A 23,268-nucleotide genomic window follows, 5' to 3' on the forward strand; every position below is an offset into this window, starting at 1 on the left:
GATCTTTGGCTTTGTAGTTGCTTCCTTTTTGGCAACCATTGTTTTGGCAATCTTGAACAAGGAAGTCAGGTTGGCATTTTCATCCTTTGTAGCATAACGAGACATTGCTTTATGTTTTGGCTTTTCACATATTTTGCATAAGCAAGCCATGAGAGGGTCTAACCCAGGTATTGGGCAGTGTCTTCTCTCTTACAGGGCTTAGAATAACAATTGAAATGCTTCAAAATATAAGCATTTAATGTAGCAAAGTCTTGTGACCAAATTTCAAACAATGATGCTTCTTCTTACATGCTTCATAGAGCTGGCTAAAATGAATACTTTCCAATGAAAACCAGGTCTAGCAATTCAAAACAAAACTAAAACCACACTTGTACTGAAGTTATTGAAAGTTTCAAAAAACCAGAAATGCTAGAGTAGCATTTTATGTAGCATCATCTTTAAAAACTTGTCCAAAACTGTCAAAACCAAAAGGCTGAACTTGGAGGGCTTGTAGTTCACTCTTAAAAGCAAGAAAAAGAGGGCTTTTTGAAGCAAAATAAAGCTTATATACCAGAGAGGGTCCAGCACAGAGGTTGGACGAAATGGTGCGCACTTTTGCCCAGGGGAGTTGCTACAGTGTGAACCTAAGTTTTGACGATTTCTCCTTCGTTACTGAACCAAATGAGCTAAAAAATGGCTCAAAATCTTCGTCTTGAAGTCGCCCATCTACTCTTAAGAGGGCTCAGGAAATGGCGAAGCAGGCAGAGAGTATTGAGCAATAGAAGAAATTCGCTTTTTGGAGAATGGCAGCCAACAGAGACGTTTTTTTCTCAATTTCTTGTAGGTGGAAGTTCGCCCATACTAGAGGAGTTTACAGCTCAGAGGGTTTGGGCAATGGTTGTCTGTAGGTGGAGAACCAAGCTCTCAAAGATTTTGGGAAGAAGGAGGAAAATGGAGAAGAAGAAGATGAAGAAGAAGAAGATGATGTGGTAGAAATGGGCTCAAGGGGGATCAAAGGGCTCTGATACCATGTTGGTAAGCTGAAAGGAAAGCAAAGAGTGGACACAAACTCAGAATACTTGCATTACTTGCTTGTAGAATGAAGAAGAGTGAGGTCCTTAAGTAGGCACCTCATACATGCTCACTGACATCACTGATGACTTCAAAGCTCCACAATCATCTCCTCAATCTACTCCTAGATTCTCTCAATCATCCTATGTGGCTCTCCACCACCTAACTGTGCTTGTGGGCACCTAACTGTGCCTCTAGTACTCACACATAGAAACATAAGGTGTGCCTGAGGCATACACCTTGAGATATCCCATCACTGTCGACATGCCGGCGAAGGGGTTCTCCAAGTTTTTCGACTGTGTTTGGCCTAAGCAGCTGAACATGTTGGAGAATGTACCTCTAAGCATGGATGCAACTGAAGGTGCAGGTGAGTTGGGAGACTACACTTGCGAATGGAGCCTCAGATGCCCTTGGACCTGAGGGGTCTTGCATCACTTCATCCAAAATCTTTGTTTTGTTAGAGCTAGATAGAGTTTCTGGTTGGGGGCCTACTAACGGGTGGAGGCTAGGGATCGAGCTTCCGGATCCCCTCAACAGAAATGTCCAGGTTTTGATGCACAAACTTGAGATACAACTCCGTCTGTTAACCCAACATGTGGGAACAACAAAATAGTGAGCCCCCTTTTTGCTACTACTAAAAGAAGACAAAACATAGTCTAATTAAAGTATATAATGAAGCAAAATAATTTTCAACCACCGCACTAGTTTAGGACAGTCACAATTTCAATCACCGAGCCAATTAAGGATATGTTTAGGCCAGTCAACCACCGGGATGGTTTAGGACACGTTTAGGAAAACCAACCACCAGGTTGGTTTAGGACATGTATAGGATAGTCACAATTTCAACCATCGGGATGGTTTAGGACACTGTCACAATTTCAACCACCGAGCTAGTTTAGCATGACAGCGGTCTCAACTTCACATATTAGACAATAACAAGTATATTGCTTTTCATTTTTGAATTTCACCATTAGAAAATAACAATATATTGCTTTTCATTTTTGAATTTCACAATTTATGTTAGTTACTGCTTATTGTTTGTCATGAACTAGCACCAAGTATGTTTAGGACAATCACATTAAGTCCAAACCATCCCGATCTAGAAATAGTGGTAAATGACCCGAATAGCAAGAAATTTAATTTAACAAATTTAAGCACTAAGAAAAATAATAATTTCAACCACCGGTCTAGTCAATAACTAATGTCTATTTACACATGCTGGTTCAGGACAATCACATAACTGGTGATTAAGTTGAAGCAACCATAGTTGCATCATGTTCTAACCATCGGGCGGGTTTATTAAAATAACAATATATTGTGAAATATATTGTTGTTAATTTTTTCTCAACCACGCCATCGGGCTGGACAACAACTAATGCTTGTTCAACCACACTGGTTCAAGACAATCACATAACTGGCGATTGAGTTGAACCAGCCTATTACAGTTGTGTGATGTTCCAACCACTGGGCTGGTTTAGGACATGTGTCCTTGGGTTGAGGAGAAGCTCATGTAGTGTACTTTTTAATGATTACTTGGTTGCATGTATGTATAGAACAAAATTTTGATGTTTTTGAATAAATTGCTATATCCTATAGTCTTCAGGATGCATGCTTCACATGCAACTTCACATGCAACATAGCACTTGTAATGCTTTAATGGTCTTGTTTCAAATCCCTATTCCATAATTTTTTGCTCTCATGTTAAAGTTTGGAATGTGTACTACAATTTGAAGACAAATTTTGCTGGATTCTGTTGAGCAATGCGTAAGTTATGGGTCATGCAAGATACCTATATACATAAAAGTCCCTAAACCTCACCAAAAATGGCTACACCCAAGCAAACAAAGACCCTAAGTCATAATTGTTGTATATCAATGATGTTACTATTCTACCACCTATGTTTCTAATGTTGTGTTTACTTATGAGGACCTTGAGTCACATTCCATAGATAGTAATATTGAGATAAATCTTAACTTTTTAATGCATGGTCTCTAAGGCTTCTGATCAAACTTTGTTATGAAGTTTATCGTTTGCATGCATTGATAGTTCCATGTAAGCTATGTTTTTATCATTTGCATTTGTTTATATCAATATGAGCTAAGAAACTTGATCTCATTATTGCATATTGAAGTTTCCTATGTGTGTGAATGAAGTTATACATGCTTACCTTCCTATTCTTATACTATGCATTTTGCTATGTTTATGTTATGCTATGCTAGGCACTTATATTATCATTGTGCATAGCATAAGCTATGTGTGTATTTTTATATTCCTACGCTTATGCTACGTACTTATGTTATGCACTTATGTTCTAATTGTTGTGTTAAGCTATTCTTATGTGATGATTCCTATGTTATGATATGCACTTATCTACACTATACAGTTACCTTTTTATGCACATATGCTATGCTTATGGGATGATTGTTATGTTATGCTACGCTTATGTGATGAGTCTTATGTTATGATATACACTCACCTTCTTATGCTTATATACTATGCGTTTACATGTCTATCACAACAACATAAAGCACTCACAGATGCACACACAGACGTGTTTCCTTAACTTTAAAAAAAACTTACGGGCACATCTATTTGTGTGTCTATTTGTGCGTCTATAAAACAAACAGATGCATCTATAGATGTACTTTTAGACGCTATGTAGAAATTCAAAAAAAACAAAAAGATGTGTACATAGACGTGCTTATAAGCTCTCTACAAAATCTTTTTTTTTAATAAAAGCAAAATTTTGTGTGGTTGAACAGAATGTTGTGTATGTTGTGTATGCTATGTGGTTACAAGAATACCATTTCCACATTGTGCAATTCAATTCTTACAACCAACTACATTTTAATTAGCATGATTCCAAGCACGTCTATAGACAATGATTACAATTCCGAATAAAACATTACAACTCCAAAACGTTTAGTTCACAAGGCATTCATTGATAGAATATTGCACAAGGAAATTGAAAGCCAAAAAAATAAAAGGAGTGTATATTAATTCATAGCCCAAAAAGTGCATGTATGTACATATAGCATGAAGCCAAGCCATGTCCTGTGGCTTCAAGTACAAAAAATAAGAGGAGTTTATAGACAAGAGAGGCACGAAGCCAAGCCAATGGCTTCAAGTACAAAAAATAGTAGCTAGCACTACTTCTACGACTAATCTAAGTTCTCTGCATCGTTACTCCCTTCTTTGCTCCCTTCTTCCTCATCTTCTTCCTCCTAATCAGCCCTAGGGCCCTATAAATGAGGGAGAACATGTATCAATGTTTGAAAAATCAAATCTTTATTTACAATATTGACATTATTTAATTACTTTTAAATATCTAGGGGGCACTCCAGTATCCCGGATATACTGCTCCTCAGTAATCAGCCCATCATTATAGAAGTGCCTCCATGTATCTCCTCTGCGATGGTGGCAGTGGTAGGCTATCTCGACAAGAGAAGGGTACCTGCCCACGATATCAAGCTGCAAGATGTCACAATTTGCGGAGGGGTTAGTACAAAGAAACAACCTCCTAATAAACCACATCAACACAATATAATTTGAGATCGATACTTACAAATTGGGCCTCCCATGATTCAACACCCCCTGCTCCCAAATGCACATTTCCATATTGCTCCATTTGGATCCTTTGTGCCTCCACGTGCTGCAAACTGGGGTCCGCCTTTGTTGCCTTTGACAAAATATGAAGAGGGGAGAGGAGAAGAGTGGAGATGAGGAGAGAGGGCACAGCTAGAGAGCACACCACAAATGACTAACTGTACACTAGATTTAGTTGAAAAAATAGAATATATACAAACCCTTTTAGGGTTAGGGTTAGGGGATCTAACCTCGGGGGGGTCACTCATCATATGTAACCCTATCACGTGAGTTCAACAGAAGGATATTTTTTATTCCTAAAATTTACAGAAATAAATATACATAAGGGACTATTTAAAATAGTTTTGGAAAAAATTTACAGATTTGTATAGAAAAGGGGTACATTTTATTAATGAAAAAATTTACAGATAAGGGATTTTAAATATAGGCCTTGAACGCACCTGATATAGAGGGTTTATACATAGTGACCCCCCCGAGGATCTAACCCTTTCCTTTATAGCACTCTATAAGGTTAGTGCTATGCACATATGATCACGTGATGGTGCTATGCACACATGATCACATGATGTTGAGCATGAACTGTCAACACCTTCCCTCAAGATCAACATCATGAAGTAGGCCTTCCCTCAATATGATGATTCTGGGGAATCGAAGAAGGACTGAGCATTACATTCCATCACACCCCTTTAATGGGAATGTCCTTCCTCTGCATCAAACCAAGAGCTAGTCGGTGTTTCTCAAATAGCTCTTTACCGAGTGATTTGGTAAAGATGTCTGCAACATTTTCTTTGCTATCACAATGCTGCAGTGTGATGTCACCAAGTAACACTCTTTCTCTGTCTCTGACATCAATGTGCTTTGTCCTGGAGTGATATACTGGATTTTTGGCCAATGCTTGAGCCGATTGATTATCACAGTATATTGTTGTTGGCTTTGACTCATCAAATTAATCTGTTTCTGACAATAGTCTTCTGAGCCATATAGCCTCACATGCACCTGTAGTGAGTGCTCTATATTCTGCTTCAATCGAAGACAAAGAAACAGTTGGCTGTTTGTTTGACAACCATGATATAGCACCTTGACCAAGGAAAAATGCATATCCCTGTGTCAATCTTCTGGTCTCATGATCTCCAGCATAGTCACTGTCACAGTATCCATGCAACCGTGGATGACTTCCTCTGTATTCTATCCCAAACTGTCTTGTACCTCTGATGTATCTCAAGACTCTTTTGGCTGCATTCTAGTGAGACTGTTTTGGATTTGCCATAAACTGTGCTAGTGAGCTTACTGCATAACAAATATCTAGCCGTGTGATTGTTAGATATATAAGAGATCCAATGAGTTGCCTGTAGTATCTGTCATTGACTGTAGGCTTTTCTGAATCTTTAGTAAGTTTCAAACTCTGTTCCATGGGAGTGGCTGCAATCTTGCAATCTGCCATATGAAACTTCTTCAAGAGACTGAATGTGCTATCTGACTGTAGGCTTTTCTGAATCTTTAGTAAGTTTCAAATCTTCAATCACCAAATCCCATGGGCCGGTTGGCCAAATGGTTGGCAATTTTACAAGAATATGATTTTTCTTTCAAAATTGTATAAGGGGGTTGTTCCAACTTGAAGAATGCTTTGGTTGATTTAGAGGAGTGCCTCAATGTAACCCTTGCAGAGGCCATAGAAGTTGGGGATCCATGGTATGGTGGAATCTATAGGTTTCTGACTGCTTTCTCCTTTCCTCCAGAAAGTACTAGCTATGAGAGAAAGAAAATCCATAGAGATAGTAGGCGCTACACTCTCTTTGATGGGGTGTTACACTATCAAGGCCTAGATGGAGTACTAAGACGGGCCATTGATGCAAATGAAGGCCACTATGCCGGTGACTATATAGCTAAGAAGATTTTACATGCTGGGTACTATTGGCCGACCTTGTTCAAGGATGTCACTATGTATTGCAAAACTTGTGAACCATTCCAATTCTTTGGTAGGAAGGATTTGCATCTTGTGCAACATCACCTAGTGATGTCCATCCATCCGTTTTAGAAGTGGGGAATAGATTTTGTTGGGCCCCTACTCATGACTGTGCGCAAAAAGAAGTATCTTTTGGTAGCCACTTAGTATGTCACTAAGTGGGCTGAAGCTATCGCCCTCCCCACTGCAAATGGTAAGGTAGCTTCAAATTTTATATTTGAATGTATCTGCACAAGGTTTGGGACACCCATGGAAATAGTATCCGACCATGGGAGCCCATTCTTAAATGAAGTAGTGGAGTTGCTCATGGATCACATGGGTATTGATCATTGCACTTCTAGCATCTATTATCCAGTATCCATGGGACAAACGGAGCGGACCAATGGCCTCATTTGTAAATCCATGGGAAAAATGGCCACAGGGAATAGGAGCCAGTGGGATCAGAAGGTCACCGAAGCTGTGTGGGCTTACATCACTCATAAAACGTCTACAGGTCACACTCCTTTTGAGTTGGTGTACGATACTGAGGTAGTTTTACCCCTAGAGATAGAGATTCAGGATTGGCACAAGAACAGAGGATAACAAAAGATGAACATGTAGAGGCCAGGTTGGTACAACTTGAGAAGTTAGACGAAACCCGATGCTTTGCACTACATCAAACAAAGGTCCAAAAGAATCAACAAAAGGCCCACTTGGATGCTAAAATTCGCAAGGGATGGAAAGACACTTTGATGGGGGGATGTTGTGCTATGCTTTGATAATAGATTGGACCACCAAATGGATAAGAAGTTCCTGCCACTGTGGACTGGTCCATACAAAGTCATCAAGGAATGTAGCAATGGGTTTGTACAAGTTCAAGAGCTACATGAGCCATATGGCAAGAAGGTGATCAACAAGCATTATCTCAAGCCCTTCTTTGTGCATGAAATGTTGTGCATTCTCGACCTGGGGGGGGAATTGTTATGGATAAATTTGACCAAAGTAAAAGGCATAAATATGTGTGTGTGCTTATATGTGTGGCAATAGTATAATAAAATATGGTGTGCATAAGGCCCAGGGTTGAGGTGGCAGGGCATGACCATGTGCCACCCTTCCACGTAAGAGGACCCATAAGGTGTGTTGTACATAATCCATGGTAGTAATAATATAAAATGATAAGGTGGCATGGGTCCTCCATATACCACCCCTCCACCTAGGCGGTCCCACACCTGCATTTAGTGAGATATGGCGAGAAGTAATATAAAATAGGTGGAGATGGATATTATATTGGATTATTCCCTCCATGTAGGATAGGCCCATGTGGGGGGGGGGTCTAAGAATGCAAGTTAAATAATGGGAAAGTAGGATGAGGTGGCAAGATTCCTTGTGCCAACCCTCCACTTGTCCTTCTAGATGTTTGAATGTATTATAAAATTGGGAAGAGACCAAGGGAGTATCTTAGACTTGGGATATGGGGGTTGATATATGTGGAAAATTGAGGCCAAGGGTTGTCGCACACAATTGAGAGTGTATAACTGCCTACTCCACATGGGAGACTTTTCCACACACACCATGCATGTAGGAGGATGCATTTATTGGGAGAGGCCCCCTCACTTGGCTATAAAAGGAGGGGGCTATTCCTTGATGGAACACGCTCATTCTTGTAAAGCCACCTAGCTAGTACTTTGATTTTCCCCCCCATCCTTCCTTTCAAATAAAGCATGACCCTCCTCCCTTGACGTCTCCATCTCTACATTCCTTGTCCCATTATGTACATGCTTCTCTTTCCCCTCTCCGTCTCCCCTTGTGCCATAGTCTCCCTCTTTATTTCCACCCCTCTTAATCCCTTTTCCCCACCCATGTTAACGCTTCTCCCCTCACGTTCCCTTTTCCTATATGGCCCTCAATCATTGCCATGCCTAGCATCTGGCCTCTTGTCTCGAATTCTTTTCTAGTTAATAATGCCTGGAGCTATGTCTATTTATAGGAAAGCAAGCCACACAATGCTAAAAGTATGTGAAGTAAAGCAAGCACGCTAAAAGTAGGTTAAAAAATCAACTCGCAGTCTGTGCATCTAAAGGCACATCTAAACATGCATCTAAAAGCACATCTAAAAGTGCATCTAAATGCGCATCTATCAGTGCATCTACACTGTGTTTTAGATGCACCTATAGATGCATTCCACAATATAGATGCGGTATTAGATGTGCTTTTAGACGCTACATAGAGTTTTGACATTTACAACTCATGTAAGAACACATTTTTTGGGTTGTTTATCTATAGGATGTCTTCATCTTCAACAAGTAGCTCTAGTGAGGATGAATCTCTCTATATCCACCATCGTGAAATGTGGTTGGAGCAAAAAATTAAATGTGTGTGTGATCGATGTCGAGTAAACATGTATCGTGCATGCAAAATTACACTCAATCATGTCTCAAAGTATGGAGAATGGGATGTGACCGTAAACATGGTAAGTGTTAAAGATTTAAGGTTGATTGCGATACCTATGGGTGTTCATGTGTTTGATATATGATCCTTTTTTAATTTGATACAAGATGCAGTGCCACACCCACATATGTTGCCCTATGCTCACCGTGAGGAGGCGAAGCATCAGCGATATGAGGTGGGATCTTCAAGACGGACCGTTACGGATGCATGGAGTGATGGTGATAGTAGCCCTCCACCATTACCTCATGAGGCCATGGAGGATTAGGTGTTTGATGATATGGTGTGGGATTTATATATCCATAAGTCCTCAGGTAGGGATGATAGCATGGAGTAGGACGATCTTTTTACTGCAGCATAGACTCCACTGTTTGAGGGGTGCATATTCTCTATTCTACGTGCCTCCCTTGAGTTACTAAACTTGCAGACCATCTATGGATGGAGCAATGCAAGTTTGAATGCATTACTCAAGTAAGCTTTAAAGTCTATTTTGCAAACATGGTGAATTATGCTAGTGCGTCAATTACTCAAATGCTTTTTCTCATTTATGGTCTTCATGTGTAGGCTATTGTGTAAAATGCTTGCAAGGGAGAATAAATTACCAACCTCAAGAGATATGGCAAGGTAACATGTGACCTCTCTTGGAGGATTAGATTACAAGTGCATCCATGCATGCATCAACGATTGCGTTCTATTTTGTGGACCACATAAGGATGCAAGAGAGTGTCCTACTTGTGGAGAGGCAAGATATAGAGTAGATCTCAAAACTTTGGATGTGCCTCGTAAGGTTCTACAACATTTTCCCATAATCCCTCGCATCTAACATATGTTTAAGTGCAAATCCATCGCAAAGCTCATGTCATGGCATTCCTCCCATCGATCAACCGATGGCAAGTGGAGAACTCCCATAGACACTCCTGCGTGGAAGCATATTGAAGACACATGGCCAAGATTCAAGGAAGAACCTAGGAACTTGATACTTGGATTGGGTATGGATGATGTGAACCCATTTGGTCTCAAAAGCACCTCTTATAGTGTATGGCCAATGATATTGATGAATTATAATCTTCCACCCTCTATGGCGATTAAGAAAAAACATGTTATGTTATCCCTTTTAATTCTAGGGAAACATAAAGTCAAAAATCCTGATGTTTTTTTGGAGCCTTTGATTGATGAGCTAGAGATACTTTGGAGAGGTATCGAGGTGTGCATGATGTGATCAGGCCTCCCTCATCACAAGACTTTAACTAAAAAAACAGTCTTGATGTGGACGATGCATGACTTCCCAGGCTATGGCAAGTGTTCAGGTAAGCATTGAACTTTTAGTTATGAGTAGGAAATCGATGTGGCACCCTGAACCCACCTTGAACTCTTAATTATGTCTATTGTTCAAGTCTCACTACATCGGGTTACCATGCATGTCCCGTTGTGGTCCTTCGTTAGTTGCCTCATGGGTAGATGCATTGAATAAGGTCATCTATGAGAATCACCATCGATTTCTCCCACCTAATCATCCTATATATGTCACGCCTTGGAATGAAGTCCCCCCATAGTCACTCACTGTAGGAGATTGGATGAGAATTTGGGACGGTTCCATGACTCCTCCACCACTTGGCATGAAGGGTTTGTAACTATTATGTGCTATATTGAATTGTAATAAAGATTGCATGCTAACACCAGATTTTCTTTAGATACTCCACCTTTTATCGACTATCATATTGGTCCCAATCACCTGCTTGATCCCATGCATATCTTCAAGAATGTGGCATCTACCATTTGGGAACATTTGAATGGGACACGAGATTCTACAGGCATAAGGGAGGATCTACGTACCATAGGGAGGATGCATGAAGCTTGGCCACAAGAGAGGCCAAATGGGCGTGTCTTTTTACCTCGTCCACCGTGGAGGTTATCAAAGCTAGAGATGGTGGCAGTGAAGTGAGCTATCACTACAATTCATACTCCCACTGGATGCATGAGGTGTTTGAACAGGGCCTTCACAAAGAGCAAGAAAAGAGGTGTAGAGCAATTATATGGCTTGAAACCTCATGATTGGCACAAGATGCTCCAAGTAAATATTTTATGTGCATAATATCTTTTTCCTTCCAAATTTGTGAGTGAATTAGAAGCAACTAATCAACCATTCCTTGTGTGTTCAATTCATACTACCTACTAGCATTTCTCGTAGTGCATCGAAGGACATGAAGGATTGTATTTACAAGATGGGTAGCCTTGTGAGGTACTTTACATGATACAAAATGTGAAGCATATCACTAATGCTCCATGCAAGGTTTTCATATTGCTAATATGGTATACTTTTTCCTTTCTAGGTATGTGAGCTCAAAGGAAATAGATCCCACCATGCTTGAGAATGCTCGAGCTATGTAAGTGGAGGTGGTTTGTTTAGTGGAGGAGACATTCCACGTTTTATTCTCACAAGCCAACTACATCTCATAGTGCATTTGGTGGGATGAGATTGCTATATGCAGTACTGTACATGCACGATGGTTGTTCTTTCTCGAGCACTTCATGAAGACCTTGAAGGGTTTCATGAGACAAAATGCAAGGCCCAAAGGTAGCATGGCCGAGGGTTGGTTGGTACAAGAGTCATTTGTATATTTTTCTGAGTTTCTTGTTGATGTGGATAGCTCTCTCCCACGACTATGGAGAGATGAAGACCTAAGGATGACCTCTATTGTGCCTCAAGAAAAAGGACAGAGCAAAGTAATAGACACGGAGTTCTTAAGTAATAATATCAACCTTTATTGCATGCTTAATAGTGATGTGGTGAAAAGATGGGTGACAAGATACGAGGATGCAAAGGCAACAAGACAAGGAGAAAGGGCCCTCTTTCGTACACACCACGAATCTTGTGTGCCATACCCTCAGCATCTAAGAGCACTTCCAAAGGATATGCATGTGGATTGGCTACTTGACAAAATGGAGAGAGTAGAGAGAGACGAGGGGATGCATATCACAATAGAAGAATGGGAGTATGATAGGGGATGCATGAGTAAGGTCGGTATATAGAATGTTATGCATAAGTTAGGATCTTTCAACAATTTAGATTGCTTATTTAATTGATTTTGTCTTGGTGTAGTGTACTATGCTCAATGTCGTATGGTGTGAGGGCAAGCATTTTCAAACACAACGGATTGATGATAAGAGAAACACACAAGATTGCGGCGTCATTGCTAGCTTTGAGGGAGCCATGGATGATTATTGTGGCATAATCCAAGATATTATTAAGCTTGACTTTTGACAGTTCTTTGTGTATGTTTTGGATGTCAAGTAATAAAGGACGTGGTTGGAAAGAGGCCCTATTGCAACAATCAAATGCCATGCAAGTCGCTTTGTAACTAGTGACTCCACAAAGTTTTGGCAAAGTAGACACACTAGTACTACCACAACAATGTGAATAGGTATTGTACACACATATAAAAATACTCACTTTTAAATATTTGATACCTTCGATGCAAGGAAAATAACATGATTGTATTTGTATTTGACTTAGGTTTTCTATCAACCAATGGTGGATAATAATAGGTGGTGGCATGTCATACCTATTACGCCATGTTTCAAAGTTATGTATAGTACATTTACGAATATGGAGTGTATGGAGGATGATCATGGCCATGGAGGTGATGATGACCGTGATACGAGAGAGGAGGATGATCATGAGATAGGAGATACAGATATTGAGGCCATTACCCATGAGGACGAGCCTACCATTGGTGATGTTGCATAGAAGAGTTGATGACTTAGCATGCTACACATCAGTACACTGAGACACATTGAGGATTCCTACAGATTACGCTACTTGCAAGCACATACTAGACAATAAGTGGCCAAACTTTGTGAGGGAGACACACAACTTACATCTTGGGCTCGCCATGGACGGCGTGAACCCTTTCGGGTTACACTCGACATCTTGGTCAACATGGCCTATAGTCTTGTTGAATTACAATATCCCACCATGGCAAACAATAATGAAGGGACACCTCATGCTTGCACCGCTTGTACCAGGGAAGTAGAAAAAAAGTTTGCTATATTTCATTCAAAAAGTAGAAAAAAAGTTTGGCTAAGGATACCATCAATGCTATACGCTCTAGGTATCCCAATCCCTCCAATGTTGAGTTCACAGAGAAATGGGCAAAGTCAAATATTACCATTATACTTGCCAATAAAAGATCTTTGCTTAGCTCTAGTTGAGATTACCAAGAGAGAGGGAGGTCAACCACCAAGGGGCCACCCCCACACCGCTCATAAGCATGAGTGGAAGAAAGAGATGAAGGCAGCAAAGGCGGGGACCCCAGTCTGTAGCACATGGAGGCACGAAAAATCCAAATGGAGCAATATGGAAACATGCATTTTGGAGTAGGGGTTATTGCATCATGAGAGGCCCAATTTGTAAGTATAGATATCAAATTATATTGTGTTTATGTGGTTTATTAGGAGGTTGTTTCTTTGTACTAACCCCTCTGCAAAATGTTTCATCTTGTAGCTTGATATCGTGGGCAGATACCCTACTCCTGTCGAGACATCCTACCATTGTGGACATCGTAGACTACATACATGGAGGCACTTCTATGATGAGGGGTTGATTACTGAGGAGCAGTATATCCGGGCTACTGGAGTGCCCCCAGGTATTTAAAAGTACTTAAATAATGTCAATGTTGTAAATAAAAAGTTTGATTTTTCATACATTGATACATGTTGTCCCTCATAGCTTCTGAGAAGCCACACGGCACCCGAGAGAGAGAGAGAGAGAGAGAGAGAGAGAGAGAGAGAGAGGGAGGGAGAGGGAGAGAGAGGTCGATTAAGGGGGGGGGGAGAGAGAGAGAGAGAGAGAGTGAGAGAGAGAGAGAGAGGACGATCAAGGGACAGGAGAGACAGAGAGAGAGGACAATCAAGGGACAGGGGAGAGAGAGAGGGAGAGAGAGATGCATCTAATTTTGTATTTCCTTAAGGAACGGTTTACTGCATGTGTGTGTGAGTGCATGTGGGAGATAGTCGAAGAAAAGAAGAGAGAGAGAGAGAGAGAGAGAGAAGACAGAGAGAGAGAGAGTGAGGGCATGTGTGTGGGGATGGGAGAGAGGGTGGTGAGGTCTTTTGTGCAACACAACATGCCCACTCATTGAGTTGAATCATTGAGTAATCTGAGCATAGAGCCAATCCATTTTGAAATTTTATTTCTTGAAATTTATCACATTTTAACTTGAGACCCAATGGAGCGGGTCTCTAGCCCATCATAGACAGGTCAGGTTACTCGTGTTGAAAAAAGCAATTATTTGAAACACATGAATTTTTTAGCCTCGTTGAGAAAAGCAATTATTTAAATCCCCAAAGACCCATAGCATTAGACCTTTATGTAGATCACCAATTTCTCACACTTGGGATTAGATCTTTATGAAAACTGGTGTTTAGGCTGCCTTACAATAAATAAGGGACCTACTTAATAATATATATTGCATTTACATACGTGCATGTACTGTTGAAGGCGGGCCGCCGCCCGCGGCTATGCCCATCCCTTGTTTTGAACTTTTGGCCATTCTAATTTCTAACTATGATTTCAGCTTCAATAACTTCAATTCCGGGTATGGAGTACCAATGACTCAACCAGGCCTGTTTGATTCTCCGATGTTTATTGGATGATTGCACCACTTCTATGCAAATGCTTACAGGGACTGCGGAAAAACTGAGATAGGGATTTGGACGACGTGCCCGGCGTTCCCATTCCACTGGAGCATCCCAAAACTGAATTTCTTTGTCGCTTTTGTAACGGTGATGGTGGTAGTAAAGGATAGCGTCTGATTGGGCTGAATTGTGAAGCTGGTAGGCGTCAGAGTCATCGACACTCCACTTGGGCTAGTAAGCTTTGAGGTATACGTCTCGGTCTTGTTCCCGACAGATGTGGCTCTTCGCGTCACGTTCCGAGACTTTGTAAGGCTGGCTATGGTGATGGAGGGTCCGTTGAGGTCGGAGGGCTTGGCACCGGCTGTGATGTTGCAAGTGCCTCCGGTTACGCCTTTCACCTGAGCGGGCGTTGTCCAAGGCAAGGAGCACAAAAAGTTGACGTAATCTTGGAAAGCTGCAGGGAGGAAGGTGAAAGGGCACAGTCAGGGACATCCAAAGCGAGTTCTTGTATTGTTGCTTGAAAAAACATTAGCAGAAGCAAAGCTAAAGCGAGACTGTTTCAAACGATTTGCAAGGAACGACGAAGACGAAACTTACTGGCATCGAAGATGAGTCCAGGATCGGTAGCTCCGGCCGGATTGATCTCTCCACCTCCGAAGTCGAAAGGGGAACCGGTGCCCAAAGGAGAAGTGGGATTGGAGAAAGGATACTCCACGTTGATGGTGGCCTTAGTGCTATCCAGCGTTGAGGCAGTGGTAACTAAGGCGGAGCGGATGGCAGTGGGGCTCCAAGAGGGATGGAGCTGCCTCAGAAGCGCTACCACTCCTGCTGTATGTGGTGCGGCCATGCTTGTCCCTGAGACTATGGCAAACGTCTGACCTGCGAACACATAACACAAATCCGACTTACAAGAATGGAAATCAGCAGGCACGAGCTTCATACACCTAGCATTTCTCTTGACTCCAAAGATTTGTCTTGAGCAAGTGTGCGTGAGCATCACTTCATCAAGATAGTGCATGTTTGACAAGTATGAAGAGCCACTAGAAGTTTTGGTTGGATTTGATGTTTCATACGACTCTATTCAAAATACTCGTTGACGATTGCAAATTGTTATCACAAGCAAATGCAAGTGTATCTTCTTTTAAAAAAAGCTTTAATCAAAACATGTTTAAACTTTTTGAATAAAAGATCAAGGGGGTTTAATCACATAACCTAATAATTGTACTTAGACTTATGGGCGGTATTTGCAAAAAGAAAACTTATCCCATGGTGCTCGTAATAGAACCACAAGTTCATTATGACTCGCCTTACGGATATACTCGGAGATTCAAGCAAAGTAGTTAAATGGAGGGTGGAAAATATGATTGTGCATAGACACGAATCTTAGAACTAAATACAAAAAAGTTACTCTATGGTGTATAATGAAATTAAATAAGAATAACCTTGGTGGACTCCATGTATTAGCTTAAAGATTAAGATAGTTCATGGACTAATCCTAAATTATTCCCTTGGTTTTAAAGGGTATTCCAAAGTGGCCATAGCAAAACATGCTTTAGCCTTGGAACTATAGGATTGTAGCATCTCTGATGAGTTTCATAATCAGGAGTAGGAGTCTAACCTGATAGAATCATATTGTCTTCTTTTAATCAACATGGAATGGTGAGCTTAGTGATGGTCACCTTCTAATAAGCAATATGGCGCTCTAGACGTTGCAGGTGCATATAAAGGAGTAGAGTCAAAATGGGGATATCGTTCCATCATCTTTCGAGTGGTAGAAGCTCATGGCCAATGTAGGACATTCATTAGATTTCATATTTGCAATGTTTTGCCTAGACCAAGTGTTGTCTTTTTGAGTGGCCTTGCAAATAAGTCTTAAAGTTTTGTGGGGTCTTCTTAGTCAACTTGGACTTTTGAAACTATGGATATAAGGTTATAGCAAATCATGCTCTAGCCTTGGATAAGTGGCATCAAAGATGTTTTTACTCCAATGCACATTCATAGCAATCTCTCACCAAGTGATGGGTAGGAGTTGGAGGGTAGTCTCTAACCCTATAAGAGTCATAATGTCTTCTTCAGTCATTATTGAATGGTAAGTTGCATGTTGGTCAACTTCTAAGTTGCAATATGGCACTCTCGTCAAGGAATATGAAACGATAACACAAAGCTAAATGCAAAATGGATAGGTTGTTTCACGGTCTTTCTAGTGGTAGAAACCCATGGCCATTGTAAATGTTGTAGGACATTCACTAGCTGATTCATTTTTGCAAATGTTTGGGACCAAGTGTAGTTTTTGGGCTCGCCTTTTGCAAGCAAGCTTTACAACTCGTTGTCTTCTTAGTCAGCGAGGACTTTGAAACTAAGGCTAAACCACAAGCTATAATGTCTTCTCAATCTACTAAGACTTTGAAAGTATGACTAAACCACAAGCTAGATGTCCTTTTAGTTAATGCAAGCATTGTAAATACTAAGAAATACCCTTTTCAAACTATGACATTATGGAGTCTCACCTTGGAAACCCACTAATAAACCAATACAGCAATTAAAAACAAGGTAAATCAAACAGTTCCTTATGTCAAGCTCAAGAAACACAGCAATTAAAAACCAAGGAAACGCTAAGCCTAGTGGTACGCTCTAAAACTAAGCTTCCCTAGATCCTTATTCTCATGCAAACAATGAAGGAAATAAGGAGTGCAATTCTTGCCAATGTAGGAAGGAAAATCCATGCCGATGAGGGGCCAGGCCGATACGATCTGGTCTCCTGGAGCGATGAGGTCTGGCTTCATCACGTCGCTAGCTTGTCCCAGATCAGAATTGCCCAACGAAGGGCCCCTGCCGGAGTAGCTCGGCACTATCGGCGCTTTGGATCCGAATTGCACCGGACCTCCTACAGGATAGCCGATGGAAGCCACCGCTGTAGTGTTGATGAAAATGGACGAGGTTGCGTTCCTCAGGGTGGCGTTGTTGTAATATTGCATCACCGCCTGCCACAATACACAAGGATTTCACTTAGTCGATCTTCTCGTGCTGATCATCGTCACAAGCTATTCATTTATCATTTCACGGAGTTTTCATCATGTTTCTAAAGGCTACACGGCTTCCAAAATTATCTCCGGAAGATGACGTCGTCGCAAACTAACAAAATAGCGCCGAGTTCGTATCGTGTGAATTTCACTGAGCCTTCTAGATCATCAGGAAGGCCACATTGATAGCCACAAACATAGAAACTCAGTCATGTATTTTCTTTTCGTGGCGATGATCGGTGTATATTGCGACAAGATAAGCTATTCTACAATAACTGGCGTTCAAATCAATCAGATCTACTGTCACGACGTGCTAATGCGTAATTAGTTTGCAGAATAGATCTGCCATTCCCTTATAGGTCGGATTCAACGCACATCCGTTCTGAACGACGTGCATTTTGGGAAATCGGTCGATTTTCTCCTCACCTGAGCAGAAGCGTACGACGACACGAAGGCTCCGGGTAATGCGTTGAGAGTCGGATTAATGAATAACGAAGCGCTAGACGATTCTGTCTGCAGGAGCAAAAACCCGCTGGCGTTCAATGCTGCTGCGGTGCTTCCAACGGTGTAAATGAAGGCCAGTCCGTAGTCGAAATCACTTGTGTAGTCGCACATGAGAATGCTCCCTGCAACCATGGACGCATTGAGGACTGTGGGTTCTTGGCACGTTGTGGGAGCGTATGCAGACGAGTTCACGACCACGTCCCCAGAATAGATCAACGGCAGCACGCCCGCGGTCTTCCCTGATCAGCAAAATAGTTTCCCAATTTCCGTTCAGTAAAACGTGCTCGTTCATTCTCCCACAACGAGAATGGCCAAGGTACTAACATACCAAAAATATACTAAAGTTCTGTGCTCCTGTAATTTGCTTTTGATCAAAATCTGTTAACCCAAGTTCATCAGGACATCTAGAGCCCTTTGGTCCTCGTTTTTTGATCGTATACGCGCAGTCTAAGAAAAAGCTTACGGCTCTAGTGTAGGTAGCTGGTTGTTAACGACAAAAAAAATATTTGTACACCTTCTAACACCTTAAAACTGATGGAAACGTATTGCAAACAGAAAGATCAACCTGTGATGCCGGATCCGGATAAGTTCTTCCCGTTCCCAAGCGTTACAGAGGCCACCCAAGTGCGGTCTGTGGTGCCGGCTCCCACAGAAATTATCCACGGCGAGTAAGAAGCCGCTGAGCCACCTCCCGGCCCGAAGTTCCCCGCAGCTTGCACAACCACAATATTCGCTTGCACCAGAGCTAGCATCGCCGTATCTAGGGCGCTCATATACGTTACACCGGGCGGTGGTGCCATTGGGCAAAGCGACATGCTGATCACGTTCACTCTATCCAAAACAGCCTTCCCGATTCGACACAATATTTAGTTTCAGAAGTATCCGAAATGACCGAAGTTTAAACCCTCGCGCCTCGAGACTTCAGTCTTTCGAACAATCCCAAATTTAACCAAACTACTAGAACACCTTATCCGTTGCAGGGCATCCGAACTTCATAGAAAAATTTCACAAACACCGTAAATCACCGCGAAGGGAATCCGATCTTTATGGGGGAAATGACATAAATCTAGTATCCATAAATCCATTTTTAATCTTTGAAGCTAGCTTCTCCGTTCTTACTTGTTCCAGAGCCGCAATTGTGTCGCTGAGCGTGCCTCCGTCTCTATATACAGTTTTGTAGACGGCCAATCTGCAATTCCCGATGGGAGATTCAAATGTAGCGAGAAAACCGCATTACTAAGCAAAAAGATCTATTGTGCTCAGAAGATTTGAGAGAGTCACGCTACCGTGCGCGTGGAGCTGAGCCGGAAACAGTTTGCCCGGCATTGTAGGCGGAAAAATTGGCCGCTCCCGAGAAGGACAAGGGTACTCCAGTATTTCCACCTACGGTAGCGAGAGTGTGGCTGCCAGTTCAAACGTGCTTCAGCTTTCATATTAGTATGACATGATTTCATTGTCATTGGGGTGTTTCTTCAAGCGTGCTTGATCAATCATCAACTTTCATATTAGAACGACACTAAATTTGACATGGATTTCATTGTGATTGGGTGTTTCTTTAGATTTTTTTCCCTTTTTTCATATAAAGTGGTATTTACATGGCAACACCACATTATTCCCAATCATGGGTTTTTTAGATAAATGAAAATTCATAACAGGACAAAGGTTGTAAATGGCTCATTTTGATTCTAGATGTACATGCTGTATTTTTTGGGTAAATGAAAATTTGTCAATGGCTCATTTTTGAATTTTAGGCACACCAAGCACATTGGATTTGACACACTAAAATTGTTTCGTGACTCATTTTTTATGTGTTTTGCATAGGAGCATGACATGCCAATACATGAGGAATCATTCACTCTGCATGTCTCCATGTAGACATTTCATGAAACTCTTGAAACAACAAAAAAAGTAAGACTTTCAACTAGAGGCTTGAAGCGTTTTCCATAGAATGTGACACATCACCACATTTGGAATCATGATAAGTGGTGCCATATAGGCATTTTATGGAACTCTTTCCTAGTTTGAGTTAATGAAGCATTAAGGGGGGTCATGAACAAATGTTAGGGAATTGCTTTAATTACATAACGACACAGGTGTATTCATGGAGGGTTATCACAAGAAAGGTTAGAGGAAAAGGGTGTAGGTGCAATTGATGAATACACCTCTGGATCTCCTATAGGAGTACTTGTTTGCATAAAAGGCATTGTGCTAGCTATAGCTGATGGCTTGCTATGAATTTTACTAGCTTGTATTAGTTATAGCGCTCTTTAGGGATCATTAGAAAGATTCTTAAATTTAAGTATGCAAAACTAAAGCTTAATTTTAGTTTTACTTTTAAAAATGAGAGAGATCTCAAAAGCTTCTAACAAATATTTGATGAAACATGCACACCAAATCAAAAGCTAAGGTCTATCAATCACAACTAAGCATTAAACAAAACCAACAAGTATGCAAGTTGCCTCTAAAGAACTATCTAGATTAACTAGGTTTCAATGTATTGAGGTTATGCAATTGACCTAGTTTGCCCATATACTTCATAATATGAGATCCTCTATGCTTACTTAAGGTCTTGTTTACTGCTTTGTGCATTAATTGTCTCCTAAAAACTTACATGTGGATAATACTATAGCAAAGTGTATGTTAAAAATGCAAGTCCATAAAAAAACTCATTACTAAAGACTTGGTTTGAGGTCGAAATAACGACTAAACTTGCACCATTTTCCAAACATCAATGCTCTTAGGAAAGGGAAACAACCTAGAAATTATATCTTCTAAATCTATTACAACACAACCACTTTTCCTTGGAGTAACTCTTAAGCACTTCACCCATTTCCCTTAAGCAGGTATGAGTGAATTTTGGCCTCAATGAACTATTGTGACTCTAATGCTATGCGACATTGTTGCCTATGAATGAAGAAACCTCTTGCTTTTCACAAATAAACACACATAGCAATCATAACTTGCTTCAATGGACCTAATCAGAGCTTAAGCACACACCACATTTAAATTGCAGTAAGTTAAACAAATAGCTACACATGGATATCATTGCATTTGCACTTAAAGGCTTCTACCATAGGAAATGCTCATACCATCCATGTCCATCACCATCTATTGGAGAGGCAAAGTCATAGGATGCATTAAAGATGGACGCACTCATGGCACCGTTTGAAAAAAATTTAGCACCAATGAGCTTGTTGCTGCACGATCCAATAGGAAAATCTGAAGTGATGACGCATGATCCATTGAAGGAAGACGGCACTGGTCCATATGGAGGCGTGACATTTGCAGAAAAGCTTGGATGTGTGGGATCAACTCCAGTGTCAACAACACCAATGATAATGCCTTCACCTGCATTATTCGGACCACCCACATTGCTCCATAAAGCTGTCGGGAGCTTCATAAACTTGTATGAATAGGTGGTTTGAGTTGTGATTTTGACATCCTTCTCAACGCTCACAATGCCTGGCCTTCTTAATAGGGGTGCAACCTAGAGACAATCCTAAAGCATCGTTAAAAGTCCTTTCAATTTAATGTGGAAGAGATGAACTCAATTAAGAATGCTCTTAAGAGAATTCAGTTCATAGACAACCAAAACTAGATATTAAGTAGCATTCCATCGCAACATATTAAGGCAGAGTTATGGACCCATTAACTCAATCAACAAAGTGTGGCAAGATCTAAAATTCTTGCTATTGTCGATACCCATTACATTACATTGGATTTGCTCATTTACCTCTGCTGGACTGCTCAGCGTCACCACCGCACAGTTGATCACATGGGTGAAACTGTATAACTTTCTGTAGCTTCCTGGTGTTAGTGAACTGGCCAGTGACTGATCATGCTTCCGTGACAATTGCTCTGAATACTCTCTTGCGGCGGCTCTGCGAGAAGAAAAGAATTTGTCTTGAACCTCTATCTATCAGACCGTTCTGAATAGGGATAAAGCAGAGAGAGAGAGAGAGAGAGAGAGAAGTACGGTTTCGGGTTCCCTTCCGTGTCCTCCTTATATTATAGCGACATTTGTTATTTCTTCAACCTTGTGAGCTTACCATAAGGTGTAGATAGATATGCTCTTTAGTTTTAGAAGGCATAAATATGCAAACATAGTTGAGATATTTTCCCGAGGAGTGCTAGCAGAATCTCAACCTGGGTAATCTTAAGGATGCTGTTAAGAAGACACACCTGTTCGGATCAGAGAGTCCTCCACTGAAAGCAGTCTTTCCGAACGTCCCTATCACGGACGGGTCACTAAACCGCACAATATACACATTTGTAGAGAGAGTCGGATTGTCAGTCCCCGACAAAGATTGGGCATCGCTTGTGGTCAAAAATCTCAGCAAGCAGCAGAAAATGAACCACCGCCCAGCTGCTCGACCTGCAATGTATGGGCTCATGTTCACGGAAAGGCAAATATATAATCTACTACGGATGGACGATCCCAAGGAAATGCACTAGAAAAGGAGTAACCAATCGTAGTTATTGAGGCATGTGGCTATCTGTGTAGAACACGGTGATTAATATATTATGTAGAGCCAATTCAGCCAGTGCCTACAGGATAACGGTAGCTGTAGGACAAAGTGGTATCGAGGAGCTGAAATCAATAGATGTCTGTGCATGCAAATATAGACGATGGAGTGGTTTCCGGAGGGATCGAGGGGCGTTTTAGGTTGCGCCGCGTAGTCAAACACGCGTTTGCAACAGAGACAGAGCTGAAGCTAAGCCATCCCGGAATGAAGATGGATTCTGCGTAAACCGAAGGCGTTCTTGGAGGATGGCATACTGTTGTAACTGAGCCTGATAAGTGGCACCAACAAGGAAATTTGGTTGGTCCAAAGCCATAGAGGGGAGGAGGAAGCTGGTGCGTTCTGCGCAGATTCTGATTGACAGGGATGCAGAGAGCGGCACGACGACTCCATGAGGTGGCTGCATGAGAGGTGGTGGTGGGCGAATATCTGTGTGTGTCGAGCGCGTTGTTCTCTCACGTAGAAGCGACGTGCAGTGCATTCAACCCCCATGTTCTTCTCTCCATGAATCCGGGGCCCTCCACACCTAGCTTCGATTCCA

The 23,268-nt window shown here is 41.4% G+C and overlaps 1 protein-coding gene across 1 annotated transcript; it reads right to left on the reverse strand.

The window, feature by feature from the left end:
• Positions 1–14,721: 14,721 nt before the first annotated feature.
• On the reverse strand, positions 14,722–22,598 carry LOC147884009 (subtilisin-like protease SBT2.5). The gene is made up of 10 exons (XM_087398129.1): positions 22,387–22,598; positions 21,938–22,085; positions 21,294–21,691; positions 19,491–19,607; positions 19,324–19,393; positions 18,770–19,049; positions 18,127–18,443; positions 17,382–17,661; positions 15,278–15,559; positions 14,722–15,134 (listed from the first exon to the last, which is right to left on the reverse strand). Exons 1-10 carry the CDS (start codon positions 22,596–22,598, stop codon positions 14,722–14,724), a joined length of 2,517 nt encoding a protein of 838 aa, XP_087254255.1.
• Between the last annotated feature and the right edge of the window lie 670 nt (positions 22,599–23,268).

The sequence above is a fragment of the Dipteris shenzhenensis genome, chromosome 27, assembly GCF_047967505.1.
Source record: "Dipteris shenzhenensis isolate YYH24624 ecotype China chromosome 27, Dip_SZ_1.0, whole genome shotgun sequence".
Lineage (NCBI taxonomy): Eukaryota > Viridiplantae > Streptophyta > Polypodiopsida > Gleicheniales > Dipteridaceae > Dipteris > Dipteris shenzhenensis.